At 32.7% G+C, this 27,392-nt stretch overlaps 1 protein-coding gene across 1 annotated transcript in view; it reads left to right on the top strand.

Moving 5' to 3' along the window:
* Kif5b (kinesin family member 5B) overlaps positions 1-27,392 on the top strand; it is a 45,996-nt gene that overhangs the window by 5,570 nt on the left and 13,034 nt on the right. The window contains exons 3-16 of the mRNA XM_015483294.2: positions 6,644-6,731; positions 14,115-14,188; positions 15,088-15,192; positions 15,667-15,715; positions 16,260-16,315; positions 16,409-16,496; positions 16,676-16,800; positions 18,332-18,436; positions 18,686-18,831; positions 19,688-19,836; positions 21,467-21,660; positions 22,309-22,377; positions 23,682-23,888; positions 25,783-25,926. Coding sequence (XP_015338780.2) covers positions 6,644-6,731; positions 14,115-14,188; positions 15,088-15,192; positions 15,667-15,715; positions 16,260-16,315; positions 16,409-16,496; positions 16,676-16,800; positions 18,332-18,436; positions 18,686-18,831; positions 19,688-19,836; positions 21,467-21,660; positions 22,309-22,377; positions 23,682-23,888; positions 25,783-25,926 — 1,599 coding nt within the window. The remainder of the gene's footprint in view (positions 1-6,643; positions 6,732-14,114; positions 14,189-15,087; positions 15,193-15,666; positions 15,716-16,259; positions 16,316-16,408; positions 16,497-16,675; positions 16,801-18,331; positions 18,437-18,685; positions 18,832-19,687; positions 19,837-21,466; positions 21,661-22,308; positions 22,378-23,681; positions 23,889-25,782; positions 25,927-27,392) is intronic.

Below are 27,392 nucleotides of genomic sequence, written 5' to 3' on the forward strand. Positions count from 1 at the left end.
CCCCCGCCTCATTTACCATTCATTAAATGTGTGATATTAATTCCGAGTTTAACTAAAGCATTGAGCCATGAAACCAGCCCTAATGTATCTTAACTCTAAAGATGCTTAGTATAAAACTAGCTTTGGAAAGCTAACGTACAACGTACAAACATACCTGTCTCAAATGTTCACCTACCCATCTTTTGAGAGATGAATGACTTTTCATTTAAACAGTTACTGTGAGAAATCGAGGACGGTAAAAAGAAATCGTTTTCTTTAAAATCGGAATTATCAATTTAATTTTATGGTAGATTTAAGCAGATTAAGATTTGGTCAAATAACCATCAGAAAAATTCAGACTCTCAAATTTACTCGGTTTTATGGGGTAGCAGTTTAGGAAAGTACTAATAAAAACAAATTTATAAAAAATAACAGTTGAGGGCTGGGGTTGTTGCTCAGTGGTAGAGCGCTTGCCTTGCACATATGAGGCACTGGGTTTGATCCTCAGCATCACATAAAAATAAACAAAATAAAGATTTTTAAAAAGTAACAATTGACCATTGTTGGATTCATATTTATACAGTTAAGGTCCATGTTGAAGAAAATTGATTTTGGTAATCCCAGAAATAATAAACCATTGTTCTTTCCTAGGGTAGAACAATTAGTTTTGACTATCATTTAGGAAGACCAGAAGTGAGGATTTTTTGAGATCTGAGAAAATAGCATTCTTAGTTCTAGTAGATTAAATATGAATAAGATATTGCATACAGTAGAGTGAACTATGACTAAAAATTAAATCTATTTTGGTAATGCCATGTGGTAGAACTTTTTTTTCCTACATTGTTATCAGGGTGTACAATTGTAATATGTTAATACATTGTTTTCCTCTAATGCATTGTTTTATTTAGTGTATTGTTTGTGCCGTTTAACTTGGAAATAGAAAAGAGAGGTCACAGGAGATGGGACATTGATGACTAGAAAGTATTAATGTAGAAAACAGGACTGAAGTTGTTTGGAATTTTAATGTGAAGGTTTCCAAAGTTCAACTTTAGAAAAGAATGTGTTAACTCCACATCCCCTTAATAGGCTTTTGGGGAAAAAAAAGAAAAATCATTAGGTCACTAATAACTGCAAACTGCTGCTGTGTGAAAACTGTCAAGCCAGTTCTTTGTTAACAAGTCTGCAAGAAAAACTCTAGCTATAAATGACATCATAGCAAGGCGGAGAAGTTAAGCACAGTGATCCTTTTCCTTTAGGAGGATAGCATTGACATGGAATGAGTGGATGCATTCGGCTTCTGGATTAGTTGTCAAACTTGAGGCTACCAGTTTCTTAAGTTTTTGTGATTACTCAGCAGTGCTTTACTTAACAAAGCTATTTTTTCTTTCCCACTTGTATTGTCTCTTCAGACTTTTGTTTTTAAACAAACCTGTAAGAATTATGTTTGCTGGAATGCTAAAATCTAGGACTCACAAAATTATTATGATTAGGTTAGAAAGTAAACTTTTTGGCTCAAATATGACTTAAAATATGAAGAAAGAGTTAAAAGAAACCAAATAATTACCACAGGAACCATACATTTATTCTAGGCCATTTCCTTTGGAAAATTTATAAGTTTCTTTCAAAGTAGGAATAAATGAAAATATTAGAAATAAAGGATAGGTGTTTTGTTTGTGAATCAGTAATAAACACTTTGTTGACCTTTAGATAAACTTGTGAGCCTTTTGTTGGTCTTTTAAGAAAATATAAGGGAACATACATTATGACTCGGTTACATAGCCTTAAAAAGTGTAAGGGAATGGGTAGTTCATTATTTTCAGGAACTGCTTTCTTGCATACAATAGGTACATTTATTATGTGGAAATCCTGTATTTTGTTCAGTTTTTTGAATCAATCATAGGGCAGCTGGAAGGAACAAAATTAGAAAATCTCCAGAAATTCATCTCCTGGTTTGTTTTATTTATCTTAAATGTGATTTATGAACATCTATATAGTTTTCAAGTTAAAATTTTTTTATCGCCTTATTGATAAAATTGAAGTACGATAAAATGCACATATTTGAAGTATGCAATTTGATCAGTTTTGACATGTATGTAAACATTACATCAAAATTTAAAACGTGGGCTAGGGTTGTAGCTCAGTTGGTAGAGTGTTTGCCATGCATGTGTGAGGCACTGGGTTCGATCCTAAGCACCACGTTTAAAAAAAAAAAAACCCACAAATAAATAAAATAAAGGTATTGTATCTGTCTGCAACTAAAAAATATTTTTAAAAATTTAAAACATGAATTTTAGCTTATGATGTTACTGAATTGTAAGCATAAACAGTGCTCATGCAGAAAATAATTTGGTTTTTTTTTCTAAGTTCAATTTTTAATACTTTGTGCAAATATCATTCTGTTACTCAAGGAAGCGGTGACTTTAACATAATATTACCCCATGGCAGGCAAGCCTTTTAATTTTATGGGGTTTTTCTCTGTGTTGTACAGCTTTTAATTTATTAGCAATTTAAATGCTTAGTGAAGTGCTATAAATATTACATTGAATGAAATGAATGATTTTTATGGAAATTTTAAAATGATACAAATATAACCAGTTTGTTTTAAATTAGAGAACTTACCCACAAACCAGGAAGTTCAAATGAGCTTGCCGAAAACACTAAAAACAAAATCAATAGAAAAACTTCTGTGCCTGCTTATGCTAATTTGCATGATTAAATCATTGCTAATCATAGTTTCTTATGTGGTATACTATAGAAGTTGGCTAGAACCCCAAACTGCCTGTTGTAGTTCATTGAAATGAGAAAAAGAATAAAACTAATTAGATCATCTTGCCCGTTTCCTTGCCTAAAGCAAAACATGATTTCCCTTTTTAAGTCATCGATAATTTGGTGTTTGAGCATGATTTGATGGTTTGACTTTGTATGAGAATTGTAAGAGGGAGCCATCACGTACCTTTATAATTGTGGAATGTTAACGCAAAGTCATTGTCTGATAAAGGAAAATCTCAGGGGATGTGCTTCAAAACCAAATTTGGTATTCAGTCTGGTCTGTTTTAGACTCAAAACAGGCTCACTTCATTTAAGAAATCCGAGGTATGGGTTCCAGTTCAGATAAACTTGTTCTTTTTCATTTTTCCTCCTGATGCCTAAGTCAGATATGAATGCATCTTATGACTTGAGGTTTGTAAAACTGAGTAATTTTGAAGATACATAGAATTATAAGCTGCATCATGTATATTTCAAGTCTAAAAACCAGGTTTTAAAAATATAGCTGTTTGGATAATTATTTTTCTTTGTTTAATCTATTTGAAAAATTGAGATATGCCTTAATTTTACACCATTACAAATAATTTTTGTTTCACAGTCTTGATTTCAACCCAGGAAGCCAGGGTCAGTTAATAACTTTTCAACTAGATCTTTAATCAAAACATTCACCTTACTTACTAAAACTATAATTAAGTTTTGCAGTCAAGAAGACTACTCATCAACTTAATGCTAAGCATTTAAGTTGATTTTTTTGTTTAACAATTATATAAATCACTCGCTTTGAACTTATTTTTATATTTGTGTTTTATCTTTTAATCATTGCCATTTATTCTGGTGCGGTGGCCTGTGGCGGTAATCCCACCAACTAGGGAGGCTGAGACAGGAGCATCTCAGGTTTGAGGCCAGCCTCAGCAACTTAGTCATTGCCATTTATATTATTTTATTAAGGTTGTAGTGGTAGTTTTGCATATTTGCTTCGAGATGCTAATAAAGTAAATAATTGCATGAAGTTCTTTTAAGGCAGGCTTTACTGTTACCCGTCATTTCTGGCATATCTCTTTGTAAATGGTTTAGGACCACTATTATTAATTGATGTAAAAATTGAGATATTGTATTAAGCCAAGTAATATTATTCTTTATGTTTTAAATGTTTATTTTAATAAGGTTTTATAGTTTAACTTTATTTTTGAAGGAATACTTCATAGTTTTCCCCATTTTCTATTCATTAACTTGTTTCTTATAAGCAAAATTAGCATTAACTATTAATTTTTGCCTTCATATCATTCTTTACATAACTGTTATTAAATGTATATTTTGACTAGTTACAATCTCTTGGCTTCTTTACCAGATATTAGGCTATCTCCATTTCAACTCAACCTATATTATAGATCCTAATATATAACTTTTGTTGGTAATCAAGCTCTACCCAGCCTTGTCCTTTATTTCTTTTTGAACTCGACAGTCTATTGTGTAATTAAATATCATTTATAAAATTGTGTTATTTATCCATAATATCTGATATTTTATAATTATTAAGTGTTTTCTGTATAACTAAAGAGGAAAGATTACTTTCTTTTAATATGGAAAAACTATTCTCATGGTTTATCTCTGGATGGTGAATATGCTTTTTTTGGTATGGCGATTGAACTCAGGCACTCAATCTCTGAGCCACATCTCCAGCTCTGTTTTGTATTTTATTTAGAGACAGGGTCTCATTGAGTTGCTTAGTGCCTCGCTGTTGCTGAGACTAGCTTTGAACTCGTGATCCTCCTATCGAAGCCTCCTGAGCTGCTGGGAGTGAATATACTTTTAATTGTATGTTATAATTATATATTTTCAGTGTTATTTACCATGAATATGTCTTTTGTATTTGATTGTCTTTTTTTAACTATAACTGTGGAATTGAATATTAATGTTTCAGTAGCACCTTAGCAAAAGATACTTTCATCTACCTCATAGCTAAAGAATAATCAGACATTGATGCCATTTTAAAATTGATGCCAAAGTGAGGTCATCTTAGTGTATTTATGAGGAATGCTTTTAGAAGTACAGGGAAAACAAACAGTAGTGGCTTCAATAAATAAGAGGTTATTTCTCTCACATAACAAAAGCCTAAAAATGGGCCCTTAACTCCTTCTATTTCTAGAACCCTGGTTCTGTTAAACTCTTGTCATTCATAACTGTTGAATTTTCATCATAATATTTGTCATGTTTCCAAGATGGATGCTGCAGTTCCAGCGATTCATTATAGGAAGGAAAAAGAGCAGTTTCAGCTGAAATGGTCCCTTTTATCAGGAAAACAACACACTTCTCAGAGACTTCTCAGCAAATGACCATTTCAGATTATCCAGAATTAGGTCATGTGACTACTAATTGCAAGGAGACTAGGCTAGCTGGCCTTCAGGTTTCCAATGGGAGGTAGCAAGGCAAAAGGGAATTAGGAATGACTTTGGATAGCTCTTTAGGGAGTGTCTGCTTCATTTTAACTGTTATTCCAAGCTTTGGGGAGAGGACTATAATTTCTGAAAAAGTAGATATTTTCCAACTAAGACCTAGAAAGTATTCTATAATGTTATGTTTTTTCTGGGGTCATAATTGTTTTGTCTGTTAGGGCCCAGCTTCTTTTCCTTTAGAAGAAACTGAAGGCAGGCAAATGGTTGCAAATACCCAGAACCTCCTGTCCTCTTTCTCTCATCTTTAGATACTCACTCTCCCTACTAGATTATTTGATTGTTCCTGCTAGTGTTTATACTTATTCAGGTCTGCCCATCTTTTAAAAATATAAGTGAATAAAGTAGACTATGGCCAAATGTTCTGTTCTATTTGATTTCTTCCCTTCTTCTTGTTCTTTTTTTTTTTTTTTTTAACCCATTGCAACCTGATACTTTTCAGTTTTGTCTTGGCCTCAGGGCTCCATTTTTTTCGTTGATTTACCTGGATACTATATTGTGATTCTTTTCTACTTCCTTTGGTTTCTTGAATGCTATAAGCTCCTTTCTGCTTTAGGATTTTTAAGCATCTATTCTTAATTCCTACACTACTATCCTTCACTAACCTCTACCCCTTCCTGACTGTTGTTGAAGAGGGTGACAGTGAGCTAGGTGCTACTTATTCTTAGATTCTTAAATATCTCTTTTCTGAGAGTGTTTTCCTGACATTTTCCTACTCTCCCCTAAATTCAAGTTCTCCTGTATTAGAACTGTCAAAGTACCCAGCTGCATGAGTCAGAATTCTAGTCAGTTAATAGTATAACTAGTCTGCCCCACTATTACTTAATCTCCACTAAAGTAAAGAGAGTATCATCTTGGTCATCCTTCTAGGGTCGCATCTCACATTCCGTAAATATATGTTAAATAAAACAGTGCTTCAAAAGCTGTTTCAGTAAACTGAAGCTGAGTGGAATAGTAGAAAGATGCCTGAATTTTAATATAATTGTTTTACTAACAAAATTAATGGAAGTATTTGAATTCATATTTAGTTTTCTCATTAACAATTTTTGTAAGTAACTAGGACTTTCAAAGTCCTAGTTTCCTTATCTACAAAATGATATTAAGCATTGAAAATAGAGACACAATGCCTGCCAGAGTAGACATTTAAAAAAAAAAAAAACAGCAGTATCTGACTGGCTACCATAGGAGTGCTAATTGTAATTACTGGGCTGGGCCCTAGGAACATAACAAAGACTAAAACAGAAATTCTTGTTTTCATAGAGATTATTCTAATGGATTTGTACATGGGGAACCATTAAGATCCCTTCTACTTAAGATAAATAACATGAAATGACACATACTGTGTATGCTATTTTGAAGGTTAAATATATGATGGCATCTTTAAGGGAGCTTAGAAATATGCACTCACCGTTTTATTTGTGTAATTGAAATGCGTTTCTGTTTTTCAGTCCAAACCTTATGCATTTGATCGGGTGTTCCAGTCAAGTACATCTCAAGAGCAAGTGTACAATGATTGTGCAAAGAAGATTGTTAAAGGTAAATATATTTAACTTGATGTATGCAGTTTACTTATTATAGTCCAAGCAGTAAATAAAAATTTGTTTGATTTTTTTCACATTTACCCAACATTTGCTTTTTCATTATAATGCCCCTTTCTTCTAAATTAGTTGCAGAATAAAGATTTTAAATAATAAAATGACTAAATATAATTAGTAAATACTCTATAATGCTCAAATACCATGATCTCATTCTCCTAGTCAAGGGTGTTCTAAGAATTATCTTACATACTTGTTCTTGATAGATGCATTTCTGTTAGAAACTAGAAGTTTCCAAGGTAGCAGTTCTAGAAATAGAACAGCCTGAAAATGAAAACAAAATGGCTAGACAAGTTTCTAAAAAAAATCAGTAGAAAATGGCATTTATCTTTTTTCAGTTCCATTGTTATTCCTTCTCTTAAACTTTTGTAATCAGCAGAGAAACCTTTGACAAACTTAATAGCATTTGCCAAGGGTGAGAAAAGCATGCACAGTCCAGTTAATACTGTTACCTTATACTAGAATATGTCCCAATTTTATATTTTCTAAAATCATAGAATTCTAGATTTGAAAGGGTGCTGAGTTGATTGCGTATTTTCCAGTTACTATAAAAGTACCTTTTTCAAAGGAACCCTACAGTTAAATAGCTATTTTTTTTTTTAAGAGAGAGAGAATTTTTTAATATTTATTTTTTAGTTTTCGGCGGACACAACATCTTTGTTTGTATGTGGTGCTGAGGATCGAACCCGGGCCACACGCATGCCAGGCGAGCGCGCTACCGCTTGAGCCACATCCCCAGCCCAAATAGCTATTTATGATACAATTCATTTCATTTTTTTGACACCTGTAGTGTTAAAAGGGGCTCTTAGATTGAAGCAAAAACTTCTTTTTTTTCTTGTGGCATTTACTCAAAGTAGAGGTTGGGATTTGGTATAAAAGTAAACAGGTTAGATTAAGTAGGAGCACAGACAGTATGGTAGTAACATGAGAAGAAGTAGAGTTTGTGGATAGAAGTGAGTTTATAGGTGTGATGAAAAACGTAGACATTCTTTTCATATTAATACCATATTGTCTGTGATATAAAAAGCAAAGTCATCACAAACAATGGGGAAGCGGGGGGAAAGACATGAAATGGATGGATTAGGAGAGGGTAGCGGTATTACCAGGCAACGATCTGGACCAATTTGAGGTTAGCTGCCAGAAGAGTTGAATGTACCCATTTGGAGTTTTTTCTGGCAAGTACAAAAGAGGAAGCAAAGGGCAAGAAAAATGAGATAATCATCAAGGGAGAGATTATATGGTGCAACATGGAACTTAAGGTGGGTAAGTTGCAGGAAGAAGGGCATGAGGGAGGCTGAAGGACAATGACAGTGGTGGCAAAATTGGTAGGTTATATAGATCAAAATGAATACAAAGGTTTGCTGGAATCTGGGTACTAGGAAGAATTGAAGATGTATCTTAAAATTGAGATTTTAGAGGCAATATAGATAGTAGTGAAAAGGTTGGGATCTTACCATGGAATTAGCATCTGATTAAATTAAGGACTAGATCATAGAAAAATTAATATCTTAGAGGCCAGGGTGTTTTAGTGAGTCATCTTCTGTATGGACACTGAGATCACCAAGAATTGCAACGGGAGTGGTATTGGTGAATGATAGTAAACTGGGTGTTGAAATCTTTGTAAGAGGAGAGGGAATTAACTTGTGACTAGAAAAAAGAGGTATAGGTAGTGTCATCTTATGATGTGAGTATCAGATAATTTTCCAAATGGATCTATTATTAAACATAATTACTACCTTCTTTGTGATGTCTTATGTCCTGATATCTAAAGTAACATATCTACTACTTTTGTTCTGTTTTATAACTGTTTAGAATTCTAAGGTGCATCATCTGTTTCTTGAAATTTTCCACTTTTCTAAAAGATTAGTTTTTGTTTTTGTTTTTGTACAAAGGATTGAACCCGGGGCACTTAACCACTGAGCCACATCCCCAACCCTTTTCATTTTTTTGAGACAAGGTCTCACTAAGTTGCTGAGGCTGGTTTTGAACTCATAATCCATTTCCCTTTGGCCTTCCGAGCCACTGGGATCACAGGCATTTGTCACTGTGTCCAGCTTTTATTAGCTTTTTAAATAAAAGGACATGATTGTTCCTTGAGCTGTGGGCAATTTAAATGTACAGATCTTTTTCACATGCGTTGCAGCCAGTTTAAACCCCATTCTATAGCTGTACATTAGAGTGTAAGCCTAATGTAAAGAATAGGTTCCATTTTATTCATTTTAGCTCCTGATCATATTTTAGTGTTGTTTTGACATTTGTCTTACTCTAGTAACTCTACCAACTTGACTGTTAGCATATTTTTTAAGTCTTTTATGGTGTCTAGGACATCAAAGTTTAAAAAATATTATTTTAAATCATCTGTAAAATGCTTAATGGATTGTGGTCCTTAGACCAATTTTCTAAAAACTAAATAATGCTGGCTTTTAATTAAATCACACTGCTTGGTGGTATTCAGCCAACTTCAGAGCCTGTCACCTGTGTAATCTGCTTCATTGTCAAGATACCTACAAAAAGATAATGAAAAATTTAGTTCTTTCTGTGAAATTGTGTTGCATGACTCTGGTATTTCCCCCAAAGTACCAACTGAATGTAATCAAATAGGAAATGAAGTTAGTTTGACCATATTTTTTCCTTATGAAATTTTGGTATACTTGTCTATAGTTCCCATAATCTATTATTTTTTTCCTTTTTGGAAATGAGTATAACATTCGCAAGTTATTCATATCCTGTAACCTTTGTTCTCTCTTGACTTTTAAAACTTACCTGTAGTGACTGAGAGATTTTTATCCCTGGAATTAATTTTCTTTGTAACTAGAAACTTGGGCTCATTTAAAACCTTTTTTCCTGTCATCCTACCCACATCAATTCTTTCCAGTTTATTCTGGTTTTGTTTTGAGGATCATCTTTCTGGAAGATAGTGATAAAATAGGAACATCTCTGTTTTGGTATCAGTTAACATCCTCTTTCTTTAGCAGTGAAAGTTTATTTGTTCATTAATATTTTTCTGGGTATTGCTTTAAAAGCTCCTTTTTGGGCTTAAGGTTTTTTTTTTTTTGTTGTTGTTGTTTTGCTTTTATAAGATTTACCCTGGGTGTTTACTTTTCACATACTGTTCTGGTGATTTTTTTTTTTTTTTTTTTTTTTTTTTTGTAAATTCTTGATTGTCTTTTTAAATAATAGACTCATACCTACCATTCTCAGAATACTTTGAAATATGTTGTCCTGATATCTAGGGTATATGTACTACTTTTGTTCTATTTTATTACTGTTTGCAATTCTAAAACAAAGATAATATATTTCCTGAAATTTTCCTCATATCAAATTTTCAGTTCCTTTGACTTCACCAGCATTTTTCTATTTTACTGTTTGGAACTGAGTTCAGGATAATAGTTCTCTTTTGCAGTACGGTTAAGAACATAGAATTTATTATCAGACAGACCTACATTGAAGTCTAAGCTCTTGTTGCGTTTTAGCTGTGTCTTTTGATGAGTTACCTAATCTTTCATTTTCTCTTCTGCAAAATAGGAGATAACTATAAGTTCTTACACAACAGATACCAGCTACTGTTTCCTCTGTCTTCTGAGACGAAATTGTTAATTCAATTTACTGAGACTGTACCTGGGAGAAACTCATAGTGTATTTGCACTCTGCAAAATTAGATGCCCTACAAGTGTTGGGATAGAAAGTTTCTGTCATTATCTTTCTTCCTTTTATATGCCAACTTTGTAATTTATATTAGTACAGTGTCACCTGGCTATGACTTCCTTTTGTCTTCACCCAGTTGTCTCTACCATTTTAGGGGAGCCTGAATGTGGTAGCTAGTAGGACTTGTCCTGGCCAAGGATGTGAATGTGACATTTACTACTAAACAGAGGTTTAGCTGGGCACAGTGGCACATGCCTGTAATACTAGCAACTTGAGAGGGTGAGGCAGGAGGATCACAAATTCCAGGCCAGCCTTGGCTACTTAGTGAGACTCTGAAAGGGGAAATACTGGGTCCTAAAATGAAGTGAATTATATTCTGTGAATGTAAGATTATGTCAACATGAACCCACCTATTTTGTATGTATAACTATACTGCACTAATAAAAAACATTTAAAAAGTACAAATAAATAAAAAGGGCTAGGGATAAAGGTCAGTGGTAAAGTGCCCTTGGATTTAATCCCTACTATCACAAAAACATACATACATACATATGCAGAAAGATTTAAGGAAAAAGATGGTACCTAGAGAAGTGGGAAGGTAGGAAATCAATTAAATACAAGGCCAGTTGGACTTGGTACAATCATTGATAAATCAGTTAGATGAAGGACACAGAAGCTGTTGGTGGGCAAGATCAGCATTATCATGGGCCAGTTTCGATTTCTCCTGAGATGTGGATTTGACTGGTAAGTTGCCAGAAATGAGCTGAAAACAGATAGTACTCTCTGGGTCCCTGTCAGTGACATTTCATCGTGTTTGCATCAGTTCATAAATATCTGTACAACTATATAACATTATTATGCATGGGGCTGTTATCTTTCTATAGATTCATTAGTAGAATTGCTTCTTTTGTACAAGACTTATCCACTTGTATTCTCTTTTGAATTCTGAATCTGAGCAAGTCCATTGAATTTGTTGCCCCTATATTAAGTAGTTGTTTATAGAATGCTATGTGTAACACCAAACCTTCAGAGATTTCTGTTTCCTGCCATAGCTACCTGGACTACCTGCCACTTATGATTTTTCCACATATAGTCTGCTATATATGTATTTTACCTCTTGTGCTTCTTGAGAATATAGTATAGGGATTAAGAATATGTCTCTGCAGACAAAAATGTGTCTTAAAGGATACACAAAGACTAAGGAGAAGAGAATGGTGCCTTCCAGCCAGAGTGATGACCCCTGGACCAAACCATTACATGTGCAGAAATAGCAAACGTTTATACTATAACTTTGAAGTTGAACCATATGAAATTTAAAAGTACCTAATTTTATCGGATTATAGTTTTGTGTTCCCTAGAATTTCAAATAGTTGAGTATTATTTGTATATTTTAAAATACACACACCTAAGGAAAAATGTAAAATACTGAATTCTAGTTAGAGGTACATATGCATGGTGAAGTATCTAAGTGAAAATATACTGAAGTATACTGATGTCTGCAGTTTACTTTTAAATTATTAGAGGAGTGGATAAATATATGATTAATGGAAGCAGTAAAAATATAAAATGTTGGTAGCAGAGTATTTGATAATAGAATTGTTCACTGTAAAATTCAAATTTTTACACATTTAAATTTTAAATTTTTTATAATTAAATGCTTGGGGTAAAATTCTTGTAGAAAACAGGTTGAGATTTGAAGATAAAGGAAAATATATTATAGTCGACCCTCAGTATCCTTAGGTTCTGCATCCACCAACCTCAGATAAAAAATATTTGAAAAATTATGTCTGTTCTAAACATATACAGATTTATATATTTCGTGAACAATAAAATATAATATCTATTTATATAGCATTTCCATTGGATTAGGTATTATGAGTAATCTAGAGATGATTTAAAGTATATAAGAGGATGTACATAGGTCAAATGCAAATGCTATCCCATTTTATGGAAGACAAAAGAGTGAGCATTTTGGTTACCTGTAGAAGGCCCTGTAATCACCCTTCTTGGATAACAAAAGACTACTATATGCTTCTAATTGATTAAAATACTCATTTAGTAATACATGACATGTCTAAAAATCACCTAATCAATCATTATATCTCCTATTCCCTCAGCAAAGTCTAGATCATAGTGGACACTAAACAAATATTTCAGTGTCAATCTCTATAATCATATAAAACTTTTAAAGATATGCTTAAAATCTCATTTGTTATCCTTGGACTTCTCATATGGTACATAGTTTCATATAGCATAAATATACTATCATAATGGATATTCACCTACAAATATTTACTTAATTACTATCATGGTAATAGCAAGATCATCTCATGAAAGTACCTTTTAAAGTTCTAACAAAATTTTATGCTTAGGTTTTATGTAATTGATTAAAACATCTCAAGCAGGGAGTGTGGCATAGACTTATTGAGAATAGTTTTATATAAAGGAGGTGAATTGAAATGGGTCTAAAAGGTTTATTTCCTAAATAATTTTTTCTGTAGAAAATTACTGGCAAAGGTGTTGCAATCCCATCTGTCATAAATGTGCTTTGTGGGATGATTTTGTGCCCCGTCTTAAAAATAAAACCAATTTTGAAGGAAAGTTTCAAATGTTTGAAATCTCTTAAAATTTTTAAATCTTCTGGGGAACTGAGTACTGATGCCTTCTTTTTCTCATTAGCTTCTGTAGTAAATCTATTGTCTAGTTATATATGCCTGATGCTGGGAGTTTGTTTCCTTTTCCTTTTAGAAATAATAAAAACAAGGATCCACTTGCTTACTGCTTTTAGTTTCTCCTGTCACCATCTGCTATTTGCAACAGAGGCTTTTTATTTTGCCTTCCCTGAGAATATGACAATTATAAAGTACTTTTCTTGTCATCAAAACCAAAAAAAACCAAAATCACTGAAACTGAAAATCTAAAGGTTGCCTTGTTTGTAACCTTTTTTTTCTTAATCTCCTTCAGCCTCATAGTGGAAGATATTTAATATGTTAATGGTAGATCTTGGGATTAAAAAAGATTTTTTTTTGTAATTTCATAAGAATTCTGATAATTGATTTTGAGATAGGGCTGAGTGTGTTATGTTTTATGGGCGGAGTAAGGAGAAAAGTATGGGTTTGTGAAGTTTAACCACCAGTTAATTACAATTAATTCTGTTTCTAAAAACTAATTCATGTCTGTATATAAATTGGTAGAGGATTTTTTTCTTTTAGGTCACATTACTTTGGAATACAAATGTAATGACATTTGAGATACATTGATTTGAGATGATTGCTTACAAGTAATCTAATTTAAATTTTGTTTCTTAATTGATCACAGAAAGTAATTTAGGTCTGAGGGTAGGAAATTGCTTAGATGGATCATCACTAAGAAAAATTATTATGAAATATATTATTTATTTTCTTTTAATGTCTTTATGAATCCTTTCTGTAGTAAACTTTGATGGACTCTTTGACATTAATGTAAAGAAAATCTGAATCTTATCATTCTTCCTACAAATATTTTATTATTGCAGAGTTGAATATACATGGGTTAAGAACACAGTTGTGTTGGTGATTTTGTTTAGAATGATTTATATGTCACTAAGGTTAGGTGTGACTTATAACCTTCTTAAGTCATTTATTATGAATCTTACTGAAGGAACACATTCCCTGACATAAAATCTCTCATTTTCTCATAGATGTACTTGAAGGATATAATGGAACAATATTTGCATATGGACAAACATCCTCTGGGAAGACACACACAATGGAGGTAATACTTTATAATCTGTATTTGAATATGGTTTGCAGTTCAAACAAGTCATTCATTATTTGTGAGATTATTTTACTATGCTTAAATTTTTATTCTTTGTTGCTTTTTCTCATATAAATAATATACAGGGAACATCATTGTTGGAATCAAATTAGTTCCTGAATTTGAATAATAAGGGATAACCTATGCTTGAAGTATTATGTACCTTTGTCTTATCAATTAGCGTACATGATAACATTTTAGAGTATAATAGGGATTTTCTGTCACCCCCCTATTACATGGGAAAATTTGGATTCCTAGGTGTTGTTTATTCTATTTAGAGACTTAATTTTTCCTCCATATTTGGGGTCCTCCCTCCAAAATACCTACAACATTTCTCAGATAAGAAAGTTGTCACAATTATCAGTGCTGCTGTTAATAATAGATGTGGTGCGTTCTAGCTTTGCTTCTATAAAACACTGGTTCAGGTCATCTGCTTTTATCATTTATCTGAGGGTAGTAAGCAAAGTAGTTGACTGCTTATTTTGGTGTAATTTCTAATACTCATTCTCATAAAGTAATAGAGAATAAAGACATCCCTAACATTTGCATGAATTTGATTTGAAGTAAAAGGAACAATGCAGTCTTACATGGAAAGAAGCTAAAACCTTTTCTGTGTGTGCATTTTACAAGCATTGGTCATCTAGATGTAGTGATAAAGAGCTAGAATCAGTTGATAAACTCTGAGGTTGATGTATGATATTATGTATAATTGTTGAATAGGGTTAGGGGTATTTGTAGAGCTATACATAAAAAATAACTATTACAAATTTTTATCCTATTAAAAGTAAATTATAGATTGAAAGTTTTCATTTTTAATTTATATTAATTTAAGAAGTCTAATTTTGTTTTCCATATAGGGTAAACTTCATGATCCAGAAGGTATGGGTATTATTCCAAGAATAGTACAAGATATTTTTAATTATATTTACTCCATGGATGAGAATTTGGAATTTCATATTAAGGTAAATCCTTGTGGGAAAATTATGTTTGGGTCTATACCAGAATAATTTTTTTCAAAAAAAAATAGTAAAATTATTTTTTCAGCCATATATAGTTGAAAGGTAGTAACCTTGATTCTTATTCATATGCCACTAGATTACTTTAAATAAGTCAACTAAGTCTCTGTGTCCTTAGCCCCTTCTTTTTTTCTCTAGCCACTTTCTATATAAAGTAAAAAAGCTTGTTTTCTGTTCTACCTAGTCTGATTTATTTTAGATGAAGATATATAATAGAAATTGCTTTTAATTTTAGATATTTAAGCAACTAAATTAATCTATGTCTTTCCATTAGAATGTGAAGTGTCATTAATTAATTTATAACTCTGTCCCCCTAGTGTAGACTATAACTGCCAGTCAGACCTCGTTAAATATTTAATGGGTAAGTGAATAAGCTAATTTCTAATTTGAATTGCTTGATCTTTTTTCTTTGCCCTTTAGGTTTCATATTTTGAAATATATTTGGATAAGATAAGGGACCTACTAGATGGTAAGTTAAAGTCTTGCTTCTTGTTCATTTTTAAGTAGTACCTGTTACTTTTAGTAGAATGAGACCATTTCTTAATAAGTTATGTATGAAATTGACTTATATTATAGGAAATGGGCGTTTAAAGTTTTGTTTTTGAGGTTCTAGGGGATATCTTTTGACATATAGAATAATTGATTTAAAGAATATACTAGTGAGTACTTTTTAAATAATACTTAGAACTGGGAGTTACAGAACCCGAGTTCTAATGAGCTGTCAGTTAGATAACATTGTCCGTATATAAACTATTGAATCACTGAAACTTAATGTTCTTATTTATAAAATGTGAGTAATAAGGTTTGCATGGACCTAAAATTGTATATTGCTGCATTGGTTTCTATTGAATTTCCTATTGAATATAAAATACTGCTTTAGGAGCAGTATTTTCATATTTTTAAAAGTTTACCTTCATTTTTAGGCTGTTCAAGGAAGCTTGTTAATTGTAGGAGTTATTTCATAGCTAATGTTTAGAGTAATATTAATGATATTATTTATTTTTAATTTTCAGTTTCAAAGACCAACCTTTCAGTTCATGAAGACAAAAACCGAGTTCCCTATGTAAAGGTACTTATTAAAATAATAGCGAATGTTTAGAATAGCCTCATAACAAATTTTTTGAAGAATATTGACCTACTTTTAAAAACAATTATTTCACAGGGCTGCACAGAGCGTTTTGTATGTAGTCCAGATGAAGTTATGGATACCATAGATGAAGGAAAATCCAACAGACATGTAGCAGTTACAAGTAAGCAGAAAATTTATTAATACTTGTTAGGAAATAAGTCAATCTTATATCCTTAAGGATATGAGAATGGATTTATTTCTAGTTGATTAATTGCAAGGCTTTTCTTATATAAACTAATGCTTTAGGAAAATTGATTAGTGAAGGAAAGGCATGTTTATTATTGTTTTTTTTTTTTTCAGATATGAATGAACATAGTTCTAGGAGTCACAGTATATTTCTTATTAATGTAAAACAAGAAAACACTCAAACAGAGCAAAAGCTGAGTGGAAAACTTTATCTCGTTGATTTAGCTGGTAGTGAAAAGGTAAAGTCTTAATTTATGTACTCTAGATATTTAAGCATTTTCCTAAATTTTAAATTGGGATTTATGTAGTGTTTCATTGTTATAATTTGAAAATCTATAATATTGTATTTGGTAATCTGAAAATTTAACTCCAATGCTTTATGATTATGTAAGTTGAATTATCTGTTTCCTATTTGTCTGGCCATATTTGGTTCAACCAGTAAGTACTACCTTGACTTAAAATCTGTATTTTGATTGTTTAAAGAACCAGTAAAATACAAATTAATTGATGAGCAAAAAGAAGTCTAGCAGAGTAGAGAAAGGGGTGGGTGATGACAGGAGTAAAAGGGGGGTCCTAAACTGAAATTGATTTTCATGCATGTATGAGTTTATTGGGTGAACCTAACTACTATGTATAGCCATAAAGCTTTTTAAAAAAAAAAAGTTGTTCAGCATAAGTCATTATGCATTTTATTAGGTATCCCTTTCTTAATTTTGCTATTTATTTTATCTGTATTGACCATTAAAACTAGTCTCTTAGTCCTTTCTGGTTTCATCCTACAGTTATTCCTCAGTGTCTGTGGGGGATTTTTTTTCGGAAACCTCCAAAGTCCCTATATCCAAATCCTCAGCTGCTCAAGTCCCTTTATTAAATGGCTTAGTGTTTGCATATAACCTATACTTAACACAATGTAAATGCTATATAAATAGTTATTTTATTTTGTTTAGAGAATAATGACAAGGGGGGAAAAAAAAACTTCTATATGTGTTCAGTACAAATGAATTTTTTTTTCCTGAGTTTTTTCCATGGCTGAATGTATGGATACAAAAGGTCCACTCTGCTTATTTATTTTCTTTCCTTTTTCATGTTTGTCATTATTATAATCCTATTTAATCTAATTATAGTTTATGTTAAAATTTGAATGTTTGCATGTTTTAGTAGGGACCTCTGTCACCATTATTATTATATTGTTTTGGTAATTTCATTTCTTTGGATTAGAATAATGTATATATTCCCTTGTACTCAAATCTTATATACATATTTCAAAGACTACCTCTCATTGTGCAAGAAACCATTTATTTAGCTAACATGATAACTTACTGTTCTAACCTATCTTTAACATAGTATTTAGACATTTTACATTTTTTAAAAGAAGCAAGTTTTCTTATATAGTATGTTTAAGCTGCTTTTTAAATTATAGCATCAATATTATGCTTAGTAAAGCTTAGATTTCGTTTTCGGTGTAGCAAAGAGACTAGCAAATTATTCAAATACAAATTTGCATGTCAATTAGTTATCTTTAGGAACACAAACCAAAAATAAAATTTGATGTCTCTTTAATCATATTCTTATACAACTAGTTGTTTGATAAAGTTCTTGAAAGTAGATCTCAAAAAATAGGAGCACCTTAAATGTTTGACAAGTAGCATCATGAGTCTTTCATTTTTTTTCTCTTCTGATTACTGATGACCTATATGAGTTTTTTTGAAATTCAAAGAAAATAATCTTCAACTTTTAATTTTTTAAAATTATTTTGGATCTTATGTATAGGTTAGTAAAACTGGAGCTGAAGGTGCTGTTCTGGATGAAGCTAAGAACATTAACAAATCACTTTCTGCACTTGGAAATGTCATTTCTGCTTTGGCTGAGGGTAGTGTGAGTATACATGTTTTTAATTTTCTTGTTATTTTATGGGGAATTATTTAACTATAGATTTATGCTTGGGAGTAAAATTAATATGTATAATGTAGTCATCTTTTAATAATTTATATTATTAGTGTACATTTCCTAGTTCCCATCTTAATATCAAGCAGTTAAACTAACTGATTAATTATTTAGAGTAGTATATAACGTACTTATTATATAGAAACCCATCAATCTTCTGTGTTTTGTTTTTGAATATAGACGTATGTTCCATATCGAGACAGTAAAATGACAAGAATTCTTCAAGATTCATTAGGTGGCAACTGTAGAACCACTATTGTTATTTGCTGCTCTCCATCATCATATAATGAGTCTGAAACAAAATCTACACTTCTATTTGGTCAAAGGTTTGTTGTTAAGAAATCTAAGGCCTAGGGCTAGGGTTGTGGCTTAGTGGTAGAGCACTTGCCTTGAATGTGCGAGGCACTGGGTTCTATTCTCAGCATTGCATATATATAAAAAAGTAAAGATCCATCAACTAAAAATAAATAAATAAATAATTTTAAAAAAAATCTAAGGCCTAAATGGAGATAGGCCTTTGTTTATTATATTTATTCCTGTCAAATAGCTAATATTCAAATTAGTGCATATTATTGATGTGCTAGACTCTACTTTTTAATTGAGAGACAGTACAAGTTAGGTCTACATTTTATTTAGGCTGCTGAAGTTTGAGTTGAATTTCATGACATTTAAAGTCAAACATTAACTTTAGCCAAATTTATGTGAGCAACTTTATATTCACCATTAATGCAAATGAGCATATGAAGCATATAATAAAGCCCAACAAATATAATCCTTCATTAAGCTTATTTACATGCCTGACAGATTCAAATAATCTATAAGAATGTTAGTCTAGGAAAATCAATAGCAGTGACCTTATCTTTGACCTTTTAGTGATAATTTACTTTTTTAATTTAACTATGCAAATCACTTGAGAAAATATATGTACTTGGTTTTTTTTTAACTTAATGGGTGGTTGATTTTTATTTTTTAAAACTATTCATAGATTTTTGGGTCTGGCTCAAATTTAGCTGTTTTGTGAATAGAATGAGCACTCTATGTAATAGCTTTTAGTATTTGGACTGAGAGAACTCCATGTTAGCAGGACAGTCTGAAGTGTTACTTAACCATATAAACATATTACATAAAGATATGAGAAATAATTTCAGTCACATCCTTTTCCCCTCCAATTACACTTTTTAGGGCCAAAACAATTAAGAATACAGTTTGTGTCAATGTAGAGTTAACTGCAGAACAATGGAAAAAGAAGTATGAAAAAGAAAAAGAAAAAAATAAGACCCTGAGGAACACCATTCAGTGGCTTGAAAATGAACTCAACCGATGGCGTAATGGTAATAACTTCAGAATTTGTCTGCTTACTTTTTTTTTTTTTTGAATAGAGATTTAGGCCTATTTGAGATTTTGACATAAAATGTAAATAAAAATTACAAAGCATATTCATTTTAAGTTTTGAAATACTTAGGAGTCTTCAAATAAAAAGGAAAATAAATCTTTTATATTAAATTTTGGTTTTACCTGACATAGTAATTATATAGGCATGGGTGCTAATCAGAAAGTCACAACATAACAGGGTGCCTAAATAAGAGTGGAGACAATACAATGACAAGATTTGGTGACTGAATTTCAAAGAATAGAGGAGGATCAAAGATAATTCCAGATATTAGAATCTCAGGGACTGGGCAGAAAAGAAAGTTGCTAATAGCTGTTAAAACTGAGCAAGAGAGGGACAGAGCAAGATGGTGACATAGGATGCTAGCAGTCATTCTCTGCAGAACCATGAATCTTGAATAACTGTCCAACAACCATGGGAGTTAAGAAACCAGGTGAAATCACAATACCTGTTTATAGCATAAAACTAGGAAAAGATTTAATGAAGAAGATAGAAAGCACAATATTATCTTACCTGTGTCATCTCTTTCCCAGCCCCACATATCATAGTGTTTAGGAGAAAGAGAGCACAGAATTTTTCAGTGGAACCCAGGACACTAAAACCCAGCAGTAGGCAGGCTCCCACTGCCCTAACTCCAAGGAGTAACTTACAGACTGAGCCTTCAGATCATCTCAGTGTCAGGTGGAAAAGCCCAGACTCTGGACAGTCCTCAGCAACATGGCAGCTACTGCAGCCCCAGTCTTACAACCTATCCTAACACTAAACCACCCTAATGGCCCCAGACTATACAGTTACTCCATACAGCTTACCCAGAATTTCTGGGTGGGCTGACAGTAAAAGGGCTTTTCCAGATGAGTCCAATCTGCAATGACTGAAATAAGTAGCTATTTCAAATGCCTCAAAGCACAGCCATAAGGGTCAAGAACATTCAGGGAAAGGTGGTGTCACCAAAGGGATAAAATAAGTGCTGGTGACTAACTCTAAAGAAATGCAGGTAAGCTGGGTATAGTGGTACATGTTTGTAATCCTGGCAATTTGAGAGTCTGAAGCAGGAGGATTGCAAGTTTGAGTCCAGCCTCAGCAACTTAGGCTGGGATTGAAGTTCAGTGATAGAATGCCCCTGGGTTCAGTCCCCAGTACCAAAAGAGAGGGAAGGCATGAGGGGGAGAGAAAAAAAAAGGAGGGAAGTAAGAAGGGAGGAAAGGGAAATATTAGCTACCGGACAAAGAATTTGAATTAACTGTCATAAGCTGTGGAAATTTCAGGAAAATACAGAGAGAGAGAGTCCAATGAAAACAGTAAGTGACCAAAATGAAAAATTTTAGCAGATATAAATTTTTAAAAATCAGCCAGAAATCCTAAAGCTAAAAAATACAACAAATAATGAAAAAAAAAAAAAAAAAAAGCAATGAGGAACACCAACAGCAGAATTGATCAAAGCAAAAGAATATGTGAACTTAAAGACATGTTATTTGAAAATATACAGTCAAGAAGGAAAGTAAAAATGAATAAAATTGAAATTAGTTTTAGGTAGGTGGATTTTGATTAACCATTTTATTGTCTCATTTTAGGGGAAACAGTGCCTGTTGATGAACAGTTTGACAAAGAGAAAGCTAACTTGGAAGCTTTTGCAGTGGATAAGGATATAAATATTACCAATGATAAACCAGCAGCCACAATTGGAGTTACTGGAACTTTTACTGATGGTGAAAGAAGAAAGTGTGAAGAAGAAATTGCTAAATTGTATAAACAACTTGATGACAAGGTAGGCATTGTTCATTTTAGATCTTTTTTGTTGGCAGAATATTACTAACATAGGTATTTTTATTCTAATTTTTTTTCAAATTTCAGTATTAAGGGTCTTTATGATATTTATACACATTCATTGATTTCTTTTAACCTTAAAAAATTGGTTAACCAGGTGTGATAGTGCACTCCTGTAATCCCAAGTGACTCAGAATACTGAGGCAGGAGGATTGCCTCAGCAGTTGCATGAGACACCATCTCAAAATAAAAATAAAGAGCTAGGGGTATAGCTCAGAGGTAGAGAGCCCTCTGGGTTCAGTCCCCAGTCACCCCACCCCCCCACTGCACACACACACACACACACACACAGTTGTTTTTTTTTTTATGTATTTTAAACAGATGGCATGTGTAAGTGGGCTACGTGACCATTTTCAATAAAAACTTTAAACCTTTAATTTTTTTTTTTTAGACATTAAAGTACTTAATGAATGATTTTTATACCAATGATTGAAAGACATTCTTTCAAAATTTTCTTAAGACGTAAGCTATGTTGAATTTAGAGAGATGGTTTTGAAATATTTTGAGGGAAATTCATTTTTAAATTTATATTGGGAAACAGAACCAAGTTGTGAGCTACTTTGTTAACTGGATACTTTTAAAATTCTAGGATGAAGAAATTAACCAACAGAGCCAACTGGTAGAAAAACTGAAGACACAAATGTTAGATCAGGAAGAGGTGAGTTAAATACCCTTCATAATGCTTCCAGAAAAGCTTTACAGTTGGTCTTTATCCTTTTAATATAAAAGGTGAAGGAATTACAGGAATTACATAAAAGATCGTATTTTGAAGTTTGAATTTCCTCTAACCTGGAGGGGAGAAGAGATCTTTTAAAAATATTCATTCTTTAGCAAACATCTATTGGATTGTTTTAATTATCCTCCACTTTGTGTTGGAAGTACATTGCTGTTTATCTTTTTAAGCTCCCTCAATAAAAAGTACATGAGGAAACAAATGTATAAAGCACAATTTTTTATATTCACTCATTTATTTAAACACAAGGTACAGGTCTAAAGTGTTAATTTGAATATGACTCTTTTTGTGGGGAATTGAAAATGTCATGTGTTGTGGTCAGTTCATTTTTATGCTTATTTCAACTGTAGCATTGTTTCTCAAAGTGGCATTTGACATGGGTAATTTTTTTGTCTTATGCATTATATAGGACATTTAGCATCCCTCATCCCTATTCCTAAATGCAATTAGCTCCCATTATTGACACAATCTCACAAAGCTGGGGATGTACCTCAGTAGTATAGTGCTTTCCCGGGAAGTACAATGTCCTCGGTTCAATCCCCAGCATTGTAAACAACTCTGAACCACTCATACACGTTTCCAGATGTCCCTTGAAAAGCTTCTTACCTGCATGGTTGTAGTATTTTCCTGACTAGTCTCTTCTTGTCCTTCCAGTTAAATTTTTATAAGCTGATGCCATAGTTCTCTGAGGCATGGCACTGATGCTACTCCTTGTTTCACCCAAAACAAGTCTAAAACTTTTAACTAATTCTTCTGAGTATATAACTTCTTGTGTCTGTGTATACTGTTCTTAAGTCTGGAATGCCTTTGTCTGCTATCAATTCTAATTTGCACGTGACTTAAATCTCCCTATTCTTAGCCAACTTTTTATGAATTCCTTCGAGAAATATCCCCCTTTCCTACACTATCAAGCACTTTATTTGTCCCTTTCCTCTTTTATGGCTCTTAGATTCTGTCTTGTATTGCACTTATTTATATGATGGTCTTCTCTTTTACTGGATTCTTCAGAGCAAATGTCTTTATTTTAATATTTGCTTTCCTGTTTGCCACAGTGTCTAGAAAAGTGCCTAGACATAGTAGGCATTCAGTAAATCTGTTAAATTAATGAATGTTGATATGCTTACTAGCACCCACATTTAATTTCCCTGTGCTTAGCAATGATGAAGCAAATAGATTTTTTTTAAGCCTATATAATTTCAGTACAAATAGATATTTTACTTTTCGTATAGCTTTTGGCATCTACCAGAAGGGATCAAGACAATATGCAAGCAGAGCTGAATCGCCTTCAAGCAGAAAATGATGCCTCTAAGGAAGAAGTAAAAGAAGTTTTACAGGCCTTAGAGGAACTTGCTGTCAATTATGATCAGAAGTCTCAGGAAGTTGAAGACAAAACTAAGGAATATGAACTGCTAAGCGATGAATTGAATCAGAAATCGGTAGGATTTAGTTATTATTTATTATTTTCTTTCTTAAAACCTTAGTACAATATTCATTTTAAAATTACTTAAGTAACTTATTTCTATATTAGCCTGTGATTGAAAGCATCAATTTTCAAGGCTCTCAACTTTAATTCCCTCTGTTTGTGAAGCCTTAGAAGTATAGGTAGGGAAGGAGGATTATTCTTTGGATTCCTAAAGGTCTATTAGTATGTAACTTAAATTCTATTTTTGAAGATGTTGGTTGTTCTTCAATAATATTCCAAATGATAAAGGGGGAAAGAAACCTATTTTTTTAGTTAAGCTATTAAATGATTTTTCAAATGGCAAATACAGACATGCACATAAAATAAAATGCTATTTAAGTGAATTCTTTGTAGTAGTCATAAGAATATATAAATGCTCATAATTTACCTTTTGTTCACTATTATATACTCACCACCTATGCCTTCCCAGCACAATGTATTAGAATCTTTCATATGGTTCTCCAATAGATGGAGATGTTTACTTGTTGCAATAGGACAGAATTGCCAACCTCTAATACTGATGCCAGGAATAGTAAGTAGCTTTAATTGTTTCAGTTTCACCACTAATGAGCTGTCTTCTTATGTTTTGTTGTTGTTAATGCTAGCTTTTTGTTAAGAAATCAGCACCTAGAGTTGTACTCAGGATCAGTATCCACCACTTAATTTCCCTGTTTATGAGCTCTACAAAGTAGCACTTTTAAAACCTTTCTTGTTCCTGATGAATTCATTTTCCCTTCTTAATCTCCAAAGTAATTATTGACTTGAAGTTATATTTAGTACCACAGAGATTGAAGACATCATTATCAATTTTTTCCTGAGTTGATTTAATACTAAGAAACCTAATTGTTATCTGGTAGAAAAACAGAAGTTTCTTAGAAGTCTGTAAGTTGGTCCTTGTCTACTGGTTTTAGTCTTCCAATTGTCTCAATTGAGGAGCTAAATTCAGCATTACATTGATAATTAGTTAGAAACATGTTTAACCAGTATTAATAATAATTTGATAGTTAGAGAAAATGTCAGGCAATTTAAACATATATGGTAGAAGCATACTATGTTATAACACTTTCAAGAAAACTGGTATCATATTGTAGATGAAAGTGGGGGAACATACACTGTACTGATACTCAGAAACTTCAGGGAATAACCAACCATTAGAAGAAATAAACAGCTGAGATGATGGCATCATTACTAAAGTATATTGACTAAAAATCATTAGGTCGCATTAAAAATGCATTATCTGATCTGTGATATAAGAGCTTTAAAGTGAGCCAAAATGGGTTATAATTTTCAATATTTGGTGATTTTTGTACCTGGTAAAATAGCTAACTTATAGTCATTAAAGTCAAGTAATACAATTACTTCATCACTAACACCTATTGAATTGCATCATGTATCAAAAGTAGTAATATGGGGGATAAGGATGTAGTGCAGTGGTAGAGTTTTTGCCTACCATGCACAAAATCCTGGGTTTAAGTGTATTCTTTTAAGTGATAAGTATATAGAGAGTGGATGAGGAGAGCACATTAACCATATAGAAAACTGTTAGTTTGATTATAAGGTTAGTTTGTTAATTTTGATGTGTCTCATTTCTAGGCAGAAAACATCCAGTCTCAAAAATTTCTAGTGAATTTAAGAGTAGGTACTTTATCTCAGTGAAATATAATGCAGTTGCTTTATGACATAGTTTATAAGTCTAAAGTACATATTAAGCTTGAGATGGGAGCTGGCTCAGTAGATAGTTCAGGAACATGAAGCAGAAAATACATGGTTTAGTAAGAGCTAGGTGAAAAACTTGAAATACCTGTGAATATTTGAATTTTATATTCATTTAATAGTTTAACTATACTTTTTATTTTTGGTCTGGTTAGGCAACTTTAGCAAGTATAGATGCTGAGCTTCAGAAACTTAAGGAAATGACCAACCACCAGAAGAAACGAGCAGCTGAGATGATGGCATCTTTACTGAAAGACCTTGCAGAAATAGGAATTGCCGTGGGAAATAATGATGTAAAGGTAAATACAATAACAAGTATAATCTATATGTAACTCATACTTTTGTTTACTACTTAATTTTTACATACATTTCATACCCATACTTATTCTTAAAACAGCCATGTGTGGTAGATGGAATATGGGGAAAAAAAAGAGAATGAGGTTATCCAAATAAAATCTTCAGTAAGTAGCACTTGTCAAACCTCACGTTTGGCTTTTTCTTCTACTGTGAAAGGATTTCACACTTAGAAATCAATCTTAATAAATTGCCATAGGTGAAAGTCTTTGGAACAGATTAGCTCAGGAAAGAAACTATAGTGCTTTAAATAAAAGATGAGTATTTCATTCTTTTAAAAAATTTTAGTATGAAATATTTTAAATATACAATAGTACAGAGAATAATAATGAACTTTAGAGTTATCTTTTTCTTAATTTGAGTATTCTAATTATACATAGTAGTTGGATTCATTTTGATAAAATCATACATGGAGAGAATTTGATTTCAATCCCTATCCCCCCCTCCTAAAGTTATCAGTTTTAAAAAAATCTGCCATACTTTATGCCCCTTTTTTTTGCCCCCTTCAAATAATCTTTTGTCGTTGATGTTTTGTTTTCAGTACTGGGGATTGAATCCAATGATACTTTACCTCCAGCCCCTTTTAATTTTTGAAAGAGTCTTGCTAATTTGCCCAGGCTGGCATTGAACTTGGGCTTCTCCTGCCTCAGTCTCTCAGCTTACTGGAATTATCCATGTGAGCTACTGCATCTGGCTCCTATCTTTTTTAAGTGCAAAAATATGCACATAATATGAAAAATTTGTATGTTGTTGTAGTTATTCCTTGGACCTTACTTTTTTGATTAAAACCTAATTATATGCCTGTAATTCTAGAGGTTTGGGAGGTTGAGGCAGGAGGATCATGAGTTCAAAGCCAGCCTCAGAAATTTAGTGATGTACTAAGCAACTCAGTGAGGCCCTGTCTCTAAATAAAATACATCAAAAGGGGGAGCTAGGGATGTGGTACTGGTTAAGTGCCCATGAGTTCAGTCCCCATGTTTTAGTTAGCTTTTTTGCTACTGTGACTGAAATGCCAGACCAGAGTAACTGTAGAGGAGGAAAGGTTTATTTAGGGGCTCACGGTTTCAGAGGTCTCAATCCATAGACAACAAGCTCCATTCCTCCAGGCTGAGGGTGAGGCAGGACATTATGGCAGAAGAGTGTAGCCTAGGAGAACAGCTCACATGGTGATCAGGAAACAGAGAGACTCCACTTTCCAGATACAAAATATATACCTTATAGCCACACCCCCAGTGAACCACTTCCTCCAGTCACATCCCACCTTCCTCCAGTTCCCTCTCAATTAATACCATCAGGGATTAAATCACTGATTAGGTTAAGACTATGACCCGTCATTTCTCCTGCAAACCTTGCATTGTCTCACATGTGAGCTTTAGGGGAACACCACATCCAAACCTTAACACTCTAGTAT

The sequence above is a fragment of the Marmota marmota genome, unplaced genomic scaffold, assembly GCF_001458135.2.
Source record: "Marmota marmota marmota unplaced genomic scaffold, marMar, whole genome shotgun sequence".
Taxonomy (NCBI): Eukaryota; Metazoa; Chordata; class Mammalia; order Rodentia; family Sciuridae; genus Marmota; species Marmota marmota.